Consider the following 17644-nt stretch of genomic DNA (forward strand, 5'->3'; position numbering starts at 1 on the left):
CACACACACACACACACATACACACACACACACACACACACACACACACACACACACACAGACTGCCTCAGGCAGTATTTGCTACTGTGTATGTACTGTATATGGTGGAATATGCATATAGTACAGTGACAGTATGCTACATGACATGTCCTTATAATTGGACCCTATGCAATGCATGAGAGGGAGCAGAGAGAAGACAGTCAGGGAGGCTCTGACACATCGTTAACGCAGAGGCTATACTGATGGATGAGTAAGAGTAACTAATCCAGTTTGAGAATACAGACAGAACTAACCTAGCTAGAGCAGTGTATATATACCATATCAACGTCTTTCCTAACATTATCATACATTTCATACATTTCCTAGGAATGTTTTCAAATGATTTCAAAAGATTTTCAAAATATAAAATCTAAAAGAAAAGGTTGTACGTGCCGTCGTGAGCTTGTAGATTGCCTATTTTCAGTATAGTTTAGGTCCCGGGGAGCAGGGACGTGCACACATAGACATCAAAGGGGGCTTCAGCCCCTGGCCCTTTACCCTTCTGTAAAACAACTGAGAGACTGCCCTCTCCAGACCATGAACGCAGCATTTACTATGGTGAAAGAAATGCAAAATGCCACTCCTTTCCTTTCCATGCCATACCAGAAGGCAGCCTTCAGGATAATTGCTTTTTTCCGAAGTCTCCTGAACCTGGAACGCAGAATTTTGTTGTTGAACAAATTTGTTTCTAAATCCATGTCGTTACACCCGCATCTCCAGTAGATAAAGAGTGCTGGGTTGCTCCCGAAAATAGCTGATCTACAAGCTCTCAACGCATTGCAGCGCGACGCGTTGAGAGCTTGTAGATCAGCTATTTTTGTCAAAAAGTGCGGGATTTCAGCCCCTGCCTCTCCAACACTCTCTGCACGTCCTTGCCGAGGAGACATGCTATTTCTCTTTTGGGTCTCAAGCTCAAATGTTGGGCGCCGCTGCTCCACTGAGGATAATGAGGATCTGATCATTGATGGATGAGTTCTATCCTTTAGGGATGGAGGCTCTCTCTGGCACCCAAGTGCCATTAACAGATACATGAAGTACTTTATTCCATTGACGTTGGTTTTAAATTGGACAGACTAGCTGCTTGCAGAGCAGAACGCTATTCTGCCCTGCATCCAACAACAAAAAAACCCAATGAAATTACTTGTTGTTGCATCTGTGCCATTCATCAATGGAATGGTAACTATAGCTACCAGACCAGTACGTTCTTCTGGTAGCTAGTTACGTGTAAATCAACCACCTCATTAGAAAAGCCAAAGTCTGTAATTCTCTATAGGACTGGTGACTGTTGTTTTTATTATACTCCCAATCTTGCTTCCTTGCTCTTGATGTGTTAATCAAGGATGTGTATTTATTTGTAATCCCATGATTTTGCAACCCATTTTTTCACCCAGTGTCAATGATCTAATGTAATCCTGGGCGCTACACTTCCTCTGCCAACCTGGGGGGGCAGCAGACTGATCTCATGCTTCCTTTCTATGCATGAGGAGTCCAAGCTGCTTCGTAGCAGTGGTCCCCTCCATCAGGCGCCCCGGCTGGCCAGGGGGAGGCATGATAGAGAAAGGCCCTTTGGACAACCCCGCCTCGGGTATATGGGCATTGGGCACTGATGACGCGCCCACAGCGTCCCCAGGGGGAATCGAACACAGGACCTTTTTTAAGTGCCCCTTAAAGTATGTGTATTTATATAGGGCACTATATCTGTATGCGAGTATGTTTTACTGTATTTTACTGCTGTTCAAAGTAAATTGCTCCCCGGGGACTATAGACTCACAGGTCCAGCCTCCAAACACTTCAGGCCTTCATATTGGGACAGACGGGAGGTGTGTGTGTGTGTGTGTGTGTGTGTGTGTGTGTGTGTGTGTGTGTGTGTGTGTGTGTGTGTGTGTGTGTGTGTGTGTGTGTGTGTGTGTGTGCGCAGTGTGCGTGTGCATGTGCGTTTATGTGTCTTTTGCTAGGTGGGGGACCCCCCCACCAACAGACAAAATCTGCTTTCCAAATTCTGTCCAGCTGTGATCTGAACTTATACTTTATCATGCAGGGGCGGGAGATGTCTTAAGTTCCTTCACTATAGTGTACATGTGCGAGCACGCACGCGCGCACCCACACACACACACACACACACACACACACGAGTCACACGTAGGCCTACGACACAACGACAACAACATCTAGGCTGATAGCTGATTGTCTGCATAATTCATATTTATATATTTTTTAAAGCACCAGTTCCCTTCAGGCTTCAGTTCAGAGACTGACTGTAAAAGATTATATTTAAAGTGAGATAATAAGATGCACTCACGTCATGAAATATGGGCAGCCCGTGCACTGTGGCGCTCTGCAGCGTCTGCTGCTGCTGAGCACGGAGCAGGTGCTTCTGTTTCGCGGACTGGAGGCACATGGTAATCATCTCCGTGCAGGCGAGCATCTTTTCTTTCAATTATGTCCGGATTGTCCGCCAAAAAAACACCTTTTCCAGAATATCTGCACTGATTTGTCTTCTCTTGGTGTTGTCAGTGTTGACCTTATATAGACGACAACACAACCAGCAGGTGTTGTAAGTAGAGGATGAGATGCAGTCAGTGGAGTCAGTGCAGGATTCAAGACAAGGAATGATGAAGATGCTCAGTAACTTTGTGCGCCACGCAGAAGATAGCCTACTGTGCCTATAATAATCTCCTCCTCCTCCTCCTCCTCCTCCTTCTCCATCTGTGATTGGTTCTTATATGGACATGGTAGCGGAGAGAACAATATACCGTGTAGTCCTACAGTGCCATTCAAATACCAGTGCCACTGCCATTAAAAATGTATCCCGTTTATTTTGTATTTATTTGCAACTGCAATACATGTAAGGCACTATTGTTCCCTTATGCATAGGGAACAGATACTCCTGTCCATATAGCCTTTAATGTGAGTGGTAATTTGACATATTATGTTTAAGTAATTGTTTCTATTTAAAAGCATCCACCTCAATGTATTTTTAATAAAGACAAACACGAGGGTACCTTTTTTTAAAGGTCTGTACATTGACAGTAACTTTTTTTATTTGGCCTCTTGATAGACACTGCCCTCTGCTGGATGGATATATAAACACAACACAACTGTCTGTGACTTCATTATTCTGTTCTATTTGTATTCTATTCTTCTTAAAGTAGTCAAAATGTAGTCTAATTTTAGTCTAGCCTAAAACAAATATATATAGGCCTATATATATACACAAAAAAGGTCAAAAGGTTTCACAGCTATTCCCAATAATCCAACGTTTTTGAAGTGCGTGCAAAAAAAAAAAAAAACTTCCCAATAATATATTTCCATGTGTAGCCTCATCGAAGAGAGGGCGGGGCATTACAAAACATTTCCTGAAAGCAAGTGCCAGGCTATAGTTCCTATAGTTTCACTTTCTGTTCTGTTGTGCTGCGTGTAGAAACACAAGACTCTGAAACTATACTGTGCAGTACAATAATGCGATAAAGAACATTATCTTTCAACTGGACATTCCACTGCAGACAAACCTATAGCCCGGTGGCGGTGCTCAAGTGAGTATAACTTTAGAATAGCCTAAGTAGGCTACGATTTGAAACTGAAAGGCTGTGTGAAATAATACAGTAAATAAATACAGTAGCTCATTTAGCTCAAGTGTCGCTTTCAGAAAACACTTGAAAATGGAGGAGCCCTGTGGATGTATATAAAGTCTTAACAGTGCTTTTTCTGGTTACATCCTCAGTAGCAGTTTTTGTATTATATGACAGTCATGTTCCAGTATACCATTCTACAAACTGTGAATAACATTTTCAATATTGATTGTTTGTTTGTCCTTGTAGGCAATCATGACATCTCCTTCCACTGACTGTCTCAAAGAGGGTGAGAATATACAGACAATACACTTTAATTAACATGTCCTATGGAGTATTGACAGCCACGTGACAGCAGGGTCAAAGTGCGACTTATGTTGGGCAACGTGTGTGTGTGTGTGTGTGTGTGTGTGTGTGTGTGTGTGTGTGTACAGGGAGTTCAACAAACCATGTGCAACCCAGATTCGGCACAAACAAGGGACTAAATTAATTTCGCTCCTATATGCCACCAAAATGTGGAACGCCCTACCAACAGTCATTAAGACATGATGTCCTGGTGTGTCCACTCCGTTATAATAATAACCCTGGCTGTCCTGGTGTGTCCACTCCGTTCCAATGCAGCTGAGGAGCTGGCTGTCTCCCTGAGCGAGGCCATCAGTACTGGGGAGAAACAGGAGGCCGTCAGGCTCTCCCAGAGGCTGTCTGAGCTCTGTGTTCCCGTATCTGTCAACATCAACAGAGAGGCCTATCCACAAGACTCCATACAGTAAGTCAGCACTTCTCAAACATTCATTCGTGTATGGGCTTTTGCGGACTGGCCCCACCTGAACATATTCTTGTGCCAGGGAGGGAGGGAGGGAGGGACCCCCCATACAAGATTTGTGTCGTTGTTTAATAAAAAGCATTTTTATCCGAGCACCCCGACTACTTTTCTCAAACGGGGTTCGTTTGGGAAATTCACAGTTGCACACCGGGAACGCACCCGGCCACCCGCCTATTAGTTTGTATTGGCAGTGCGGTCGGGTCAGTGTGCCTATATCGAACACACCCAGTGTCACACTCCTCCCGGCCGATAGGGGCGCGTAGTTGGCAAAAGAAACGGATAAAAATGCCTTTTATTTAACAACGCGGGATGCAGCAATGCTAATCGCTGTACCAGTACATTTCTAACACCCGTGGCACATGTGGTGAGTACTCCGCATGTCGGACTAATGCTCCGTCGGAATTATGTGCGGACACCCCCCAGACCCCATTGCAGAAGTCATGTCAATGAGAAACGGTGCTTTTATATATTATCCAATTATCCAAAGCACATTACAAAGGGCATAACATTCACACATTGACACATGGTGGCAGATCGAGGCCTGTCAGCATTTTGTTGAGGTTGAGGTTTTGTAACTCTGAGAGTGTACAAACGTGTGCAATGAGGCCTGTCAACATTCCAAGTTGCTGTGTCTGTGTAGTTGAAAGGCCCATATACAAATACGGTCGTGTGGTAATTATTATGTGCGTGGAGAGAGAGGACATAATCAGGAGGAAGTGTGCCGTAGGTGTAGTCTTTTTTTTTTTTAAAACATATGTTTATTGATTTTCTTTACAGTACAAAGAAGTATTTTCAAAACAATTGACATATAAATATCCCCCCCCCCCCCCGCCACATCCCCATGGCAGCACAAATACAAACAAAATCTTATCACGGAATGTTTTGACAACAATACATACAGAACAAAAAATAATAAATAATGACAAAACGAAAATACATCACAGTTCCCTACCCCCACCCCACAGCTGACTACCCCAATTAACCACTATACATCCAAAGCCTCTTCAATATCACCTCGCTTAATGAAGTCCAAGAACTTCTCCCTTATAGAATACTGCAGGTTTCTTCATAATTAGTTTCTCATGTACCAAACTGGTTGTTAAGTTCCTCAGCCAAAAGCCGATCGTAGGGGCATTGACATTCTTCCAACATCCGTAGGTGTAGTCTGAGCTGTAAGAGGAACAGGTTCATTCTTTGTGGGAAGAAGACAGACACACAGAGTGACCTTGACAGAAAATAATGACTTGCTACACCCTCCTTCAATATCGTGCTTCACATAATTCCTTTGAGCATTGTGTCTAGTCCTATCCTATATAGTACAATACAGTACCTATACTGTATTGATGTTGCTTGCATAAGTAACACAACAATAACTATTACTGAAGGATAATATGGGGCCCTATTTTCACCAGTGCCTTACCCCTTGTCCTTAAAGTGATGTAAATAGGTTTTCAATGTAATGAGTCCCGGGATGCAGGGATGGTCTGTTAGATGAGTCCCAGTCCCACTTCAACGACGTTATAGGAGTCATATTTTGCCATTTACAAATCGCAGCATTTAACTCCCATTTCATTTTATATGGTTATAATGTGGTTATATTCATGTAGAAAACAGAAGAAGAAATGATTATTATAACTAAAGCTAGCAAAATAAACTAGAATAAAAAAAAGTAGTGCATCCCGTGGATGCAGAGGGCGTTGTTTTATTGCGTCCCTTAACTATAAACTGCGTTTTGGGATGCAAAATGCACCCTATTTTAATCTCTGTCCTTAAACTATTTTGTCCTTTAAACTATACATGTGTTTCACGTGTCAATGTAGATCGGCTAGTTGAACAATTTGAAAATGTTTTTCAAAATAAATTGTAAAGAAAGTCGTGTTGGGCCAGGTACTAGTCTCTGTGCTATTCTGCGCCACCTGCAGGTTGAAGGTGGGAGTGGAGGACGCTCAGTCAGAGGCCTACATCCCCGTGACCATCGTGGTGTCTCCAGAGATGATGATAGCACAACTCAAAGACAAGGTAGGGCTCAGAGATTACACAGACATTTACAGAAGACAAGAACATAATACAATAGCGTAATAAAATCATGTAGTAGGTCACATCTGTCATCTGTGAGGTGACAATTTCTCCATAAGAAGAATATTCTAGCATACTGTATTATACACATAATAACATCATATAATATGTATCACATCATTATCACAGGTATATATACCTGTGCTCTACTACAGTGGTTCCCAAGCAGTGGGTCAGAAACTATTTTCTTAGTTGTTTTAATAGTTTATACATTTTAAAACAAACAAACACATCTAAGAAATTCCTTGTAGATCTGCTATTTTCCCTATAGTTTCTGTGCCGGTCTCTATTGGGTCACAGTCAAAAAATAATAATTGGGAACCGCTGCTTTAGTACAGTGGTTCCCAAAGTGGACTCCCAAATCGACTCTTATCAGCCCGAGGACCCCCATTTGAAGATATATGCCAGGGTCCCCCATTTTCACACATTTTCACACATTTTAATGTATTTTAATGTTAAAATGTACCGTTACACGCCTAGTGTTACGATACGTAATTTAATTTAATGGCATTTCTATCTCTGGTACCCCAATTTATATTGTAAAATCAATGTTAATTTAACTCTGAGAGTGTACAAATGGAACCAAATGGACCCCATTTGATTCCATTTGTACACTCTCAGAGTTAAATTTACACTGGTCTTAAATATACATTGGGGTGCCAGAGATAGAAATGCCATTAAATTGGGGGTCCGTAGCCTAATGTATGTGAGTGAAACTGGGGGTCCATGAAATTAATATGTTTCGGAATCACTGCTATAGCCGTAAAAAGTCCTCTCTTATGGGGGTCACTCACTGGCATATCTTTTGAAATGGTGGGTCCGCTGCCTAATACATGTCGATTTGGGGGTCCTTGACATGAAAAAGTTTGAGAACCACTGCCCTGTGTTTTTTGGTGTTTTAAGCACTGTTATGCTTTAGCTATTGAAAAATAGCAGATCTACAGGCTCATAGCGCGGCACCGAGTGCTTGTAGGTCTGCTATTTTTGAAAAATCTTGAAAATGTGGCACAAATCTTTGAATATATATTCTTTCACAGTGAACGTTTTAACTCAAATCTTTGCTTCTGAGGGGGTCCCTGGAATAACATAATATTTTCAGATGAGGGTCGGCGGCCAATTACAAATAAATAGTTTAAGAACCACTGATATAGGAACATAGGGGTTTTTCAAAAAAATACTGTCAGGTATTTAGAAGACATTTTGCAGAATCTGATCTCCGGTCTAAATGGGTTAACAGATCAGCGCTGACTTTGGGTTCCACCCGGCGCTGCAGCGCTGGGTGATCGGGAAGCGCTTGGCGCGGGACAGAGACACGCTGTACAGCCACGGCGTGCGTCAGAACGGAGACCAGGCCTTCCTGTTCATCCTGTCGGCGCAGGCCGCTCACCTCACGCGGCAGCAGCAGCATCTGGACGCAGAGCAGCAGTGCTTGGAGAGTCAGTATCACGCACACACTTATACCGCCACTAGGCGTGTAACGGTACATTTTAACAGCGATACGATACGTACTGTATCACGATACGTGGTTGACGATACATGGACGGTATCGGTTCATTATGGCGATACGATACGATATAATGATTTGAAATCGATACAGTAACTATTTAAAATACATTGACATTATTTTAAGTAATTAATCCCCTCCTTTTTCTTTTATCTTCTAAAAATTGCTAAATACCACACACAAAAAACGATTATTTGCATTGCAAAACGATACGATACATAACCAATAGGGTTGTCTCTATTGATTCCGGTTGGAAATTGGCAATCACATGATTTTCAAAATATCGAAATCGGGGAGAAAATATCTGATTTTTTTTATTGTAAATCTCAAAGAAAGCAGTGAGATAAAAATAATAATAAAAAAAGATGTTGTGTTTGCTAGTTGTTTTCCTTCCTCCAGTCAGAGATCATCAAACAAAGACGAGTCACACTCAGAGGCATGAAAGACACCTAGCTATGATGAAAACAAAGGAAATGCAACCCCCGTTATGCATGATGGCATAGCTGCCTGTAGTACTCTCTCTGAATGAGAGTTTTAACTTGACTTACAGTATGTCCTACGTATAAGCTGTAGAACTGTATTCACTCTAATTAACTGTCAAGTTCATGTCCTGTTCAACTCCAAAGGACTAGAGACAACTCAAGATTTACAACTCAAATCAACTTTTTATTTTTCCAACTTTGTTTCTTTTGAACTGTTGGCTCCATTGTGTTGATTGGTTGGTTCATTAATCATGTAGGTTGTAAACCTTTAGACAGAAAAACAAAAGGTTAACAACAATACCAAACAAATGATAATATTCATAGATTCATAGAAAGAAAAAAAAACACAGTGACAGTCTTGCCTTTCAATAATTGAAAGGCAACACAACAGACTAGACTAGAGTGACATAGATTAGGATATGGGCTATTGTGATATGGCATAAGTGTTATATAAAAATATAAAGATCGGACTGGAAAGATCGGTATCGGTATGTCTCAAAATCTAATGATCGGAATCGGATCGGGAGCAAAAAAACGTGATCGGGACATCCCTACTAATCAATGTTGCTGTTTTCATTTCGATATACTTCGATTCATGAAATTAAAATCGATTTTTCGATGCAGTTACTATATCGTTACACCCCTAACCGCCACCCTTGATAAAGATACACAGAAGACAAGATATATATTTGGAGTGAGGTTTATCTTAATTTCCCTTTTACATTTTCTTGTGAATTTCCATTTTGGAAGTTAAAGATTTTGGTTGGTTTAAGTTGATTCCAGAGACACGATGAACTATTTTCAAGTTTCAGTGTGCAATGCACCTTGTGTATGGGTAAAATACTTTAAGATAGAATAAGAGAATTCGAGAATAAGTGCATTTGTTTGTGAATTTGTTTCTCTTCAAACTGCATTTTTTATGTTTGATATTTGATTATCCAATGGACAAATCTAGGCTCTACTGTTATGGAATAGAGTTTTATAGGTGAAAGTATTGACAAATTCAGTGTTTCAAACTTCGCCATGCACAGAATACTCCCATCACAGTTTATTTCACAGTTTGCAAGCAGATGACATTGAAGAGGTAGGAGATACTTAAAGGAAGAATACTATAGCTTGACAAAATGTAATAATTCTATGGTATTTTATTTACGCAAATCTTTGAATGTATATTCTTTCAGAGCAAATGTTTTCAACTCAAAACTTTGCTTCTGGGGAGGTCCATGAAACAACATATTTTCAGATGGGGGTCGGCGGCCAAATACAGATAATTCTGGGGGTTGAGCACCACTGACATAGAAACATGAGTTTTTCAGAAAACTGCCAGGATTTGGAAGACATTTGTGACTAAATTTGACTGAGGGGCTGCCATTAGATTTTTTAATTTATTTTTGACATATATTGACATATTGGTTGTTAATTTTGACCCACCAGTTTTGGAGATATGGATTATATAGAGTAATGTCTTGCAGAAAACAGGCTTGAAAGGTTCACTTCTGTGGTCTCTGACATTACACCAGCTACATGTTTAAGCTCTGACACTTATTTCAGACATGCTCTAGTATGTGAAGAGTCTGCCTAACTCATTTTGGGGGAAAGTTGGGGGGGAAGTTTTTCTCCTCTGGTGAAAAGCTGGAATGTGCGCGATGGCAGGCTCTCAGTCAAATCTGGTCACCTTTGTAGAAGCCATAGCAGAAACTTTGATTTGGAGTTCACTGAACCATATTGGGTAGTTTTTGCCTGGGTACTTATCTGGGTGAATCAAGTTGCTGTCTGTCTTTATAGGCATCATGGAGTCGATGCACCTCGTGCCGAGAGGTGTGGAAGTAGGAGCGATTGGAAAGATAGTTCATCCTGGTTCCCAACAGAACCCCCGGGCTCAGCCTCCCAAGCCTCCCAAGCCTCCCAAGGCTGCTCCACCTCCTTTGCTTCCCAAACCTCAGGTCGGTCGGATTATGAGCTGTTCTGTTAGCAGTTACATTATGGTTGAGACTGAGAGGATGTATGGCTGTCACTCCAGCGTCCCTAGTCCTAATACATCCTAATACAGGGGGGTCTAATTATGGCAATTCCTGTCAAAATATGACCCCCCCCCCCCAGTAAAAAAAAAACACTTTGTTTGAAATAGACACTCATGCTTTCCAAGGATGAATACAAAATTAATATCAACATCTTAAAACCAAAATGTTGAATTGTGGGTTTGAGTTCACAATTCACATGCCCTTTTGATACGTCCTCTCTGGGGGGGGGGGGTACTACCTGTCAGTGGGGAGTGTTGGCTGATGAATGAATATCATCATCCTAATACAGGGGGTCTAATTATGACTGTCAAAATATGACCCCCCCCAGTCAAAAAACACGTTGTTTGAAATAGACACTCATGGCTCTATATCATCCTTCCTGGGGGGTGCAGGGGGGAACTACCTGTCAGTGGGGAGTGTTGGCTGATGAATGAATATCAACATCCTCCCTAGTCTGGGGTGAGCAATAGCATCCAACAAAAAAATATCTGATCTACAAGCTTGCAGACCTTTAGAGTTAGTGTTACTATTAGGAAAAGATTCCCGTTGGGATTACGGTTAGGTTAGGGGTTTTGGGTTAAATGCAAAACAGGAGAAATACATGCACAGAAATACATGCCCAAAAATCTTGAAATGAATGAAAAAGACAATGACCTCAGACAATCTAGTGTAAGACATGTTCTCTCTTTAATCAGGGCTTTCTCGAGTTCTACAGTATGTTTTGGGTTAGTCATGGGGATAAGGTTAGAGATTCTGAGGTTACAGAGGTTTGGTTGTGGTAGTCGTTAGAGGGGAATTCCACTTATTATCAACATGGAACTATGTCATTAAGTAATATTGTAATGTGTGTGCATGTGCCTGCCTGCCTGCCTGCAGCTGGCCTGGTCCTGTAAGGTGTGTACCTTCCTCAACAAGCCAACGCGTCCTGGCTGTGAGATCTGCGGTGAGGAGCGACCAGAGACGTACCAGGTGCCTGACATCTACCGGCCAGACCAGGACGAGACCATGCGAATGCAGAGGGAGGAGCTGGCCACGCTGCAGTACCAACAGGTGACATGGCTTTCTTTAATACCTTTTTTTATTTTTTTATTCATATAGAATATGAATAAATAAATATACAAGCTCATAGTGCGGCACCAAGTGCTGCGCTACGAGCTTGTAGGTCTGCTATTTTCTTTAAATCGTGAAAATGTAGTGCAAATGTTTGAATATATATTCATTCAGAGCCAACATTTTTAACTCAAATCTTCAGATGGGGGGTCGGCGGCCAATTACAGATAATTCTTGGGGTCCTTGACATGAAAATGTCAACGACTGAAAACTGTCAGGATTTAAAAGGCATTCGTCCTCAGGTCTAAATGGGTTAATAGACCTAAGCAACATCAGTTTGCATGTATTGAAGGCTTGTTTCCCAAGTTCAGTTTTTTCTTAGTTGTTTATTTATTTCTTCGTTTTGACTTCACTGTCGTCGTGTGACAAGTCGTTCGACACTTGTCGCTCAAAGCATAAATTGGCCCTTCAGATAACATGATAGGAGGAAGAAGAAGAGAAGGATGTTGCCGTTACCTTTTTTTGACAAGTCTCTCTCTCCTCTCTCTCTCTCTCTCTCTCTCTCTCTCTCTCTCTCTCTGTCTCTCTCTCTCCCCCCCCCCCCCCCCTCCCCTCTCTTTCTCCCTGGGAAACGAAGGCTCTTGAGGAAGAGCGAGAGAGCAACTTCATGTCCCTGCTGGAGACGGACGGCCACAGCCTCGTCCCCAACTCCACGGAGACTGACTGTCCCATCTGCTTCTGTCAACTGGAGCCAGGAGAGGGCGCTACGCTGAGAGACTGTCTGCACAGCTTCTGCAGGTCACACGCTATATACTATACTATAGACTTAACCCATACTGGGCGGGAACCCCTTTTGGTGTTTTAAGCATTATGTTATACTTTTTTATACTGCTATTGGAAAATAGCAGATCTACAAGCTCATAGTGCGTGCGCGCATAAAGCACCAACCATTACTTAGAATCATAAGCCGATTCTGCATACTGATATTTGGGCCATGCACATGAACTGACCATGAGTGGCCTATAACAATAGCTGGCATGACAAAGAGCAAAGCCAAACAACTTGTCCAAATATTGCTCTGTTTCGGCTGTTATAGGCCCTTTGTGTCTGTGTGGAGGAGAAGGTGCCATGTGTATCCTTAGGTGCCCATTGGTTTTCCCCCGCACGATCATTTTAATTTGTGGATTCAAATAAAGAATTAAAGTGTGTGCGTGTGCGTGTGTGTGTCCAACAGGGAGTGTCTTAAGGGGACCATAGTGAACAGCCAGGATGCTGAGGTGTCCTGTCCCTTCATGGACAACGACTACAGCTGTGACAGCAAGCTGCAGGACCGAGAGATCAAGGCTGTGAGTTTAATTAACACTGTAGTGTGGGGCCTTTTTATAGTTCTTTCGTGGAGGCCCCAAGCACTGACGGCTACTGTACAGTGTTGTTTTTGGCAGCAAAATTTGATTTTAGTTTTAGTCATAATCTTTTGAATAGTTTTAGGAAATGGAACTAACATTTTTTTTGGGGGTCCTTGACATAGTTGAAATAGTTTGAGAACCACTGATACAGAAACACGTTTTTTTCCAGAAAGCTGTCATGATTGAGAAGACATTTGTAGCATCTGGTCTCAGTGTCTCAATGTCTTGATGCTGTGTGTGTGTGTGTGTGTGTGTGTGTGTGTGTGTGTGTGTGTGTGTGTGTGTGTGTGTGTGTGTGTGTGTGTGTGTGTGTGTGTGTGTGTGTGTGTGTGTGTGTGTGTGTGTGTGTGTGTGTGTGTGTGTGTGTGTGTGCGTGTGTGTGTGTGCGTGTGCGTGTGCAGATCCTGACGGCAGAGGAGCACCAGCGGTTCCTGGAGTTGCGGCTGAGCATCGCGGAGAGCCGCTCGGACCACAGCTTCCACTGCCAGACGCCCAACTGCCACGGCTGGTGCATCTACGAGGACGACGTCAACCAGTTCTACTGCGAGCTCTGCCAGCAAACCAACTGCATCCTCTGCAAGGTAACGCGCTTAGACGCCCCTTGGCGTTAAAAAAAGGTTTGATGACCTTAACTTTAATTTGTTTTTATTTTAATTTTTTATTTTAGGTCAAATGACCTCAATTACACCCAAACAACCTGAACTTTGAACAATCAGTGGATATTCTGTGGTCTGGAATTTTCTCTGTAGCCTTTTGAGCTGCAATGAAAACAGGCAAAAACTGTGAAAACGGTGACATCTGCTGGCAAATCCCATTATCATAAATGGGATTTGCTGGCTCTTACATGAAAATCAGAGCACTTGTTTGAGCCAGAAATCCCCAGACCACAGAAAATCTACTGAATGTTAAACACAAATGTGTGGAATTAAGTGGCATAAAAACTACATTTGGAGAGGTCTCTCTGGGGCACAAAAAGAGAATAAGATATGAGCAACACATTGAGGTGATAGTCAACATACTGTATGTGTTTCGGCAGGCCATTCATAAGGACATGAACTGTAAGGAGTACCAGGATGACCTGCGAATCCGATCAGAGAATGACCTGGCTGCCAAGCAGACCAAGGACATGTTGGAGGTAGGCCATACCGTAGTTCCATTTCCATTTCCTCCAGTCGTCGACTAAAACTAAGACGAAAAATGTTCGTCGACTACCTTTTTCCACTGAGGAAAACTAAATGAAAACTAAGATGACTAAAACTAAGTCTAAATGTATTGACAATTTCGTCAACAAATAAAGAATAGACTAAAATGTCAGGAAGGGACTAGTGGAAAAGAGATTCAGTATAAGTCATTTTACACTTGGTTACATGCTGAAAATAGCTGATACAAGCTCACACTGCGACGTGTTGTGAGCTTGTAGATCGGCTACTTTCAGCAAGTGTAAAATCAGCCATTACGACGGCCAGCCAAAATACATTTTAGTAACTATAGATTTAGTCGACTAAAATCTTATAACATTTAGTCGACTAAAACTAGAACTAGAACACAAAAACATTCCAGGTGACTAAAATGTGACTAAAACTAAATGAAAACTATTCAAGAGACTAAAATAAAACTTTGCTGCCAAAAACAACACTGATTTCCTCAAACTCGATTCCGGCCGGGTCATACCAAAGACTGTAAAAATGGTACCCAATGCCTTCCTGCTTGGCACTCAGCACCAATGGGTTGGATTGCGAGGACAACTTTTACTGCGGTAACGTGTGTGACTAATCGTACGACTTTGACTTTGGCTTTTGACTTTGATGTGTGTTTCATAATGACATTGATCACTGTAGTTTGTTGTTCAGAATGATACGTATCACTAGTTTGTTAGTAATAATTCTGTTTGACTGTAGGGTTTGCTGCAGAGTGGGGAGGCCATGAAGTGTCCGCGCTGCGATGTCATTGTGCAGAAAAAGGACGGCTGTGATTGGATCCGCTGTGTCATGTGTCAAACGGAGATCTGCTGGGTTACCAAACAGGCTCGCTGGGGACCAAATGTAAACGCGCGCGCGCACACACACACACACACACACACACATACACACATACTCTTACATGTACACATTTACAGATGCAAACTTTACACTAATTCTGCAGACAGTCACATGTACACAATCTACACATGTAAAAATTGAGGAATGTGTTAGCTTTCTATCAAGAGTGTAACACATGGTTGTAATGTGTGTGTGTGTGTGTGTGTGTGTGTGTGTGTGTGTGTGTGTGTGTGTGTGTGTGTGCGCGCGTGCATGCACGTTTTCAGGGTGCTGGGGACACATCGGGTGGCTGTAAGTGTCGACTCGTCAACAATCAGCTCTGTCACCCCAACTGCAAAAACTGCCACTGACGAAGACACGTGCACTGTACTGTTCACATGCACACACTCCCACAGAAACACTGGTCTCAACCCAACTGCTGTCTTACATCTTGATTATATCGTATTTCTTTTTTTTTACTGGTGATTTAAATTAATTTGCTTCATAGCCCGATTCTCTGTTTCTCGCTGGTTGCATGAGTACATAAACATGTCCTGCAGACCGGGTGGGAAGCTTCCTTTCTGAAATCTGAACCCAAAACAGTGTGTATTAAAGTGTATTCAAGGCCAGTCCACAAAGGAGTTGCATTGGTGTGGACTGTGGACTGGCCTTAAAATTGTTTTGTTGCAAGGAGTTGCGACTATTTGCATTGGTGTGGTCTGGCCTTGGCCTTACATCTGATCTCTCGCTGCTATATTTCAGGACTGTTTTGTCGTGGGTAGTTAACAAAACAAAACACGGTAGTTAAACCATCAATACCCATTGTGTTCGACTCGCCAATCCAATACAACATATTTGTGCCTTTCAATGCAATTATCCTAACTCAGCACATTTGCCATCTGTATACTGTACATCGCTCATAGAATTACAATATGACAAGTACTGTACATACAATGAACAAATATAACGGGTGGAAAGTGAGATTCATATTAATTTCTTCACTCGTGCGATGGGTGCTACAGTATGAGTTCACACCTGTGTCTCATGTTCACGCAGACTTGCATGACATATTTGATGATATATTTTCTCTAGTGCAGTTACAGTAACACAATGAAGTAGTAAAGTAAGTAAGCCTTGCCTGAGCCATGAGGCCCATAGCAGGGGCAGGATACTATCTCCTGTTTCTGTAGCGTGAGGCAGCTTGATGTACAAGTACACCCCTTGGACATGACGCTATGCTGCAGGGACTTACCCCCCAATCCAACCCTTGTGACATGTTATCGAGAGTAGAGTGGCTACAAGCTACATGAAGTCACAAATACCATGTCGTTATTATATGTGAGCCTACAGTCTATGCTACAGATATGCTTTCCTTAAGACAGGATATGGAAAAACAGTAATGGTCTTCAGTTCACAAAGCCAAGTGTTCATATTGTAACTGAACGACTCCAATTATGATCAGTTTATGATGATTGAATGATGTAATTGCAGCATTTTAGGAATGCTCGTTATTGCTTATGGAATTACTTAATCATAATTGTTGCCACTGATTACTTTCGGCATTCCTGTCCAATGTAGTGCAATGTAACTTTAATTTCAGTCCCAACTGAACTCGCTTAAAATGAAACCTCTGGACATCTGAAATTAAACTAAACATCAAATCTCAAAATCTATATATTTTTTTGTTTACGATGTAAAGTTGTTGTTTTTTTGCAACAAAATTCTAATATATTATTACTGTTGATGTTATGTCTGTGAAGGATACATCTTTGAGAAATGACTCCAACTACATCTTTGCTTACGTAGCATATACTTTGTATTGTATTAAACTCAATAAGGGGAAATAAAGTGGATACACATTGATATTGTTTTCTTAGTGGTTTTCTCAGATGTATCGACCCTTAGTAAAAGAAACCTATGAGAATCTGGGAACTAAATTGTTACCAAGAAATGTCTTCACCAATATGTTTCTAAATTGAAAAAAGGTCAAAATTTCATCATTCTTTAAGTAGCATGTGACATATGAAACTTGTGTGTGTGTGTGTGTGTGTGTGTGTGTGTGTGTGTGTGTGATATCCGTGTTAAAAACAAGGAAATGCTTTTGATTGATTGATTGAAATCTTTATTAACAGTTTGCAGAATTACAGTACATTTCAAGCACAAACTCAATACAAAGACTGTTAACTGTGAGTGGACGACCCAATTAAGCCTTACACTTGTTTACAACAGGGTCCACATTGTTCAATTCATCAAAACATTTAGAGACAAACAAATAGACACTTCTATGTAGTTAAAGAACAGAACAGGAATTCATCATATAGGAAGCGAAAAGGGAAAAAAAGTATATATACAGTGAGGGGAACAGGGGGAAAAAAGAAAAGAAAACGAAAGACAGAGTGTAGGGCGCCTGCACACAACACCATGCGTTGATGCCATGTGTGCATATGTGCAGGCACCCAACACCACGTCCATACAAAAACATAGTACAATCCATAGTACAAAGACAGAGTACTGCTGCCTCAGTACCAGTCTATGCTCAGTACATATGTACATTTTAATTTACATGAGATGATAATAAGAGCACCCCTCACTTCACACAGGTCAGGTGTGATTTTTATTATTAAATAATAAAACACTCATTGGGTTTTTTGGTTCC

At 41.7% G+C, this 17644-nt stretch overlaps 2 protein-coding genes across 2 annotated transcripts in view; one reads left to right on the top strand and one right to left on the bottom strand.

Annotated features, from left to right (window-relative positions):
• necab3 (N-terminal EF-hand calcium binding protein 3) overlaps positions 1–2464 on the bottom strand; it is a gene marked incomplete at both ends in the record, with an annotated part of 45743 nt that extends 43279 nt beyond the window's left edge. Inside the window, one exon of the mRNA XM_080790440.1 lies at positions 2339–2464. Within this exon, the coding sequence (XP_080646566.1) occupies positions 2339–2464 (126 nt within the window). The remainder of the gene's footprint in view (positions 1–2338) is intronic.
• A 980-nt stretch (positions 2465–3444) lies between these two features.
• rbck1 (RanBP-type and C3HC4-type zinc finger containing 1) lies at positions 3445–16663 on the top strand. Its single transcript, XM_080786166.1, has 13 exons — positions 3445–3572; positions 3858–3897; positions 4230–4374; positions 6354–6450; positions 7745–7943; positions 10279–10436; positions 11391–11564; positions 12202–12362; positions 12799–12910; positions 13372–13551; positions 14007–14105; positions 14869–15012; positions 15276–16663. Exons 2-13 carry the CDS (start codon positions 3864–3866, stop codon positions 15357–15359), a joined length of 1587 nt encoding a protein of 528 aa, XP_080642292.1. The 5' UTR covers positions 3445–3572; positions 3858–3863; the 3' UTR covers positions 15360–16663.
• The last annotated feature ends 981 nt before the right edge of the window (positions 16664–17644 follow it).

The sequence above is a fragment of the Protomyctophum bolini genome (assembly GCF_963924005.1).
Source record: "Protomyctophum bolini genome assembly, chromosome: 2".
In the NCBI taxonomy this organism is placed as follows: Eukaryota; Metazoa; Chordata; class Actinopteri; order Myctophiformes; family Myctophidae; genus Protomyctophum; species Protomyctophum bolini.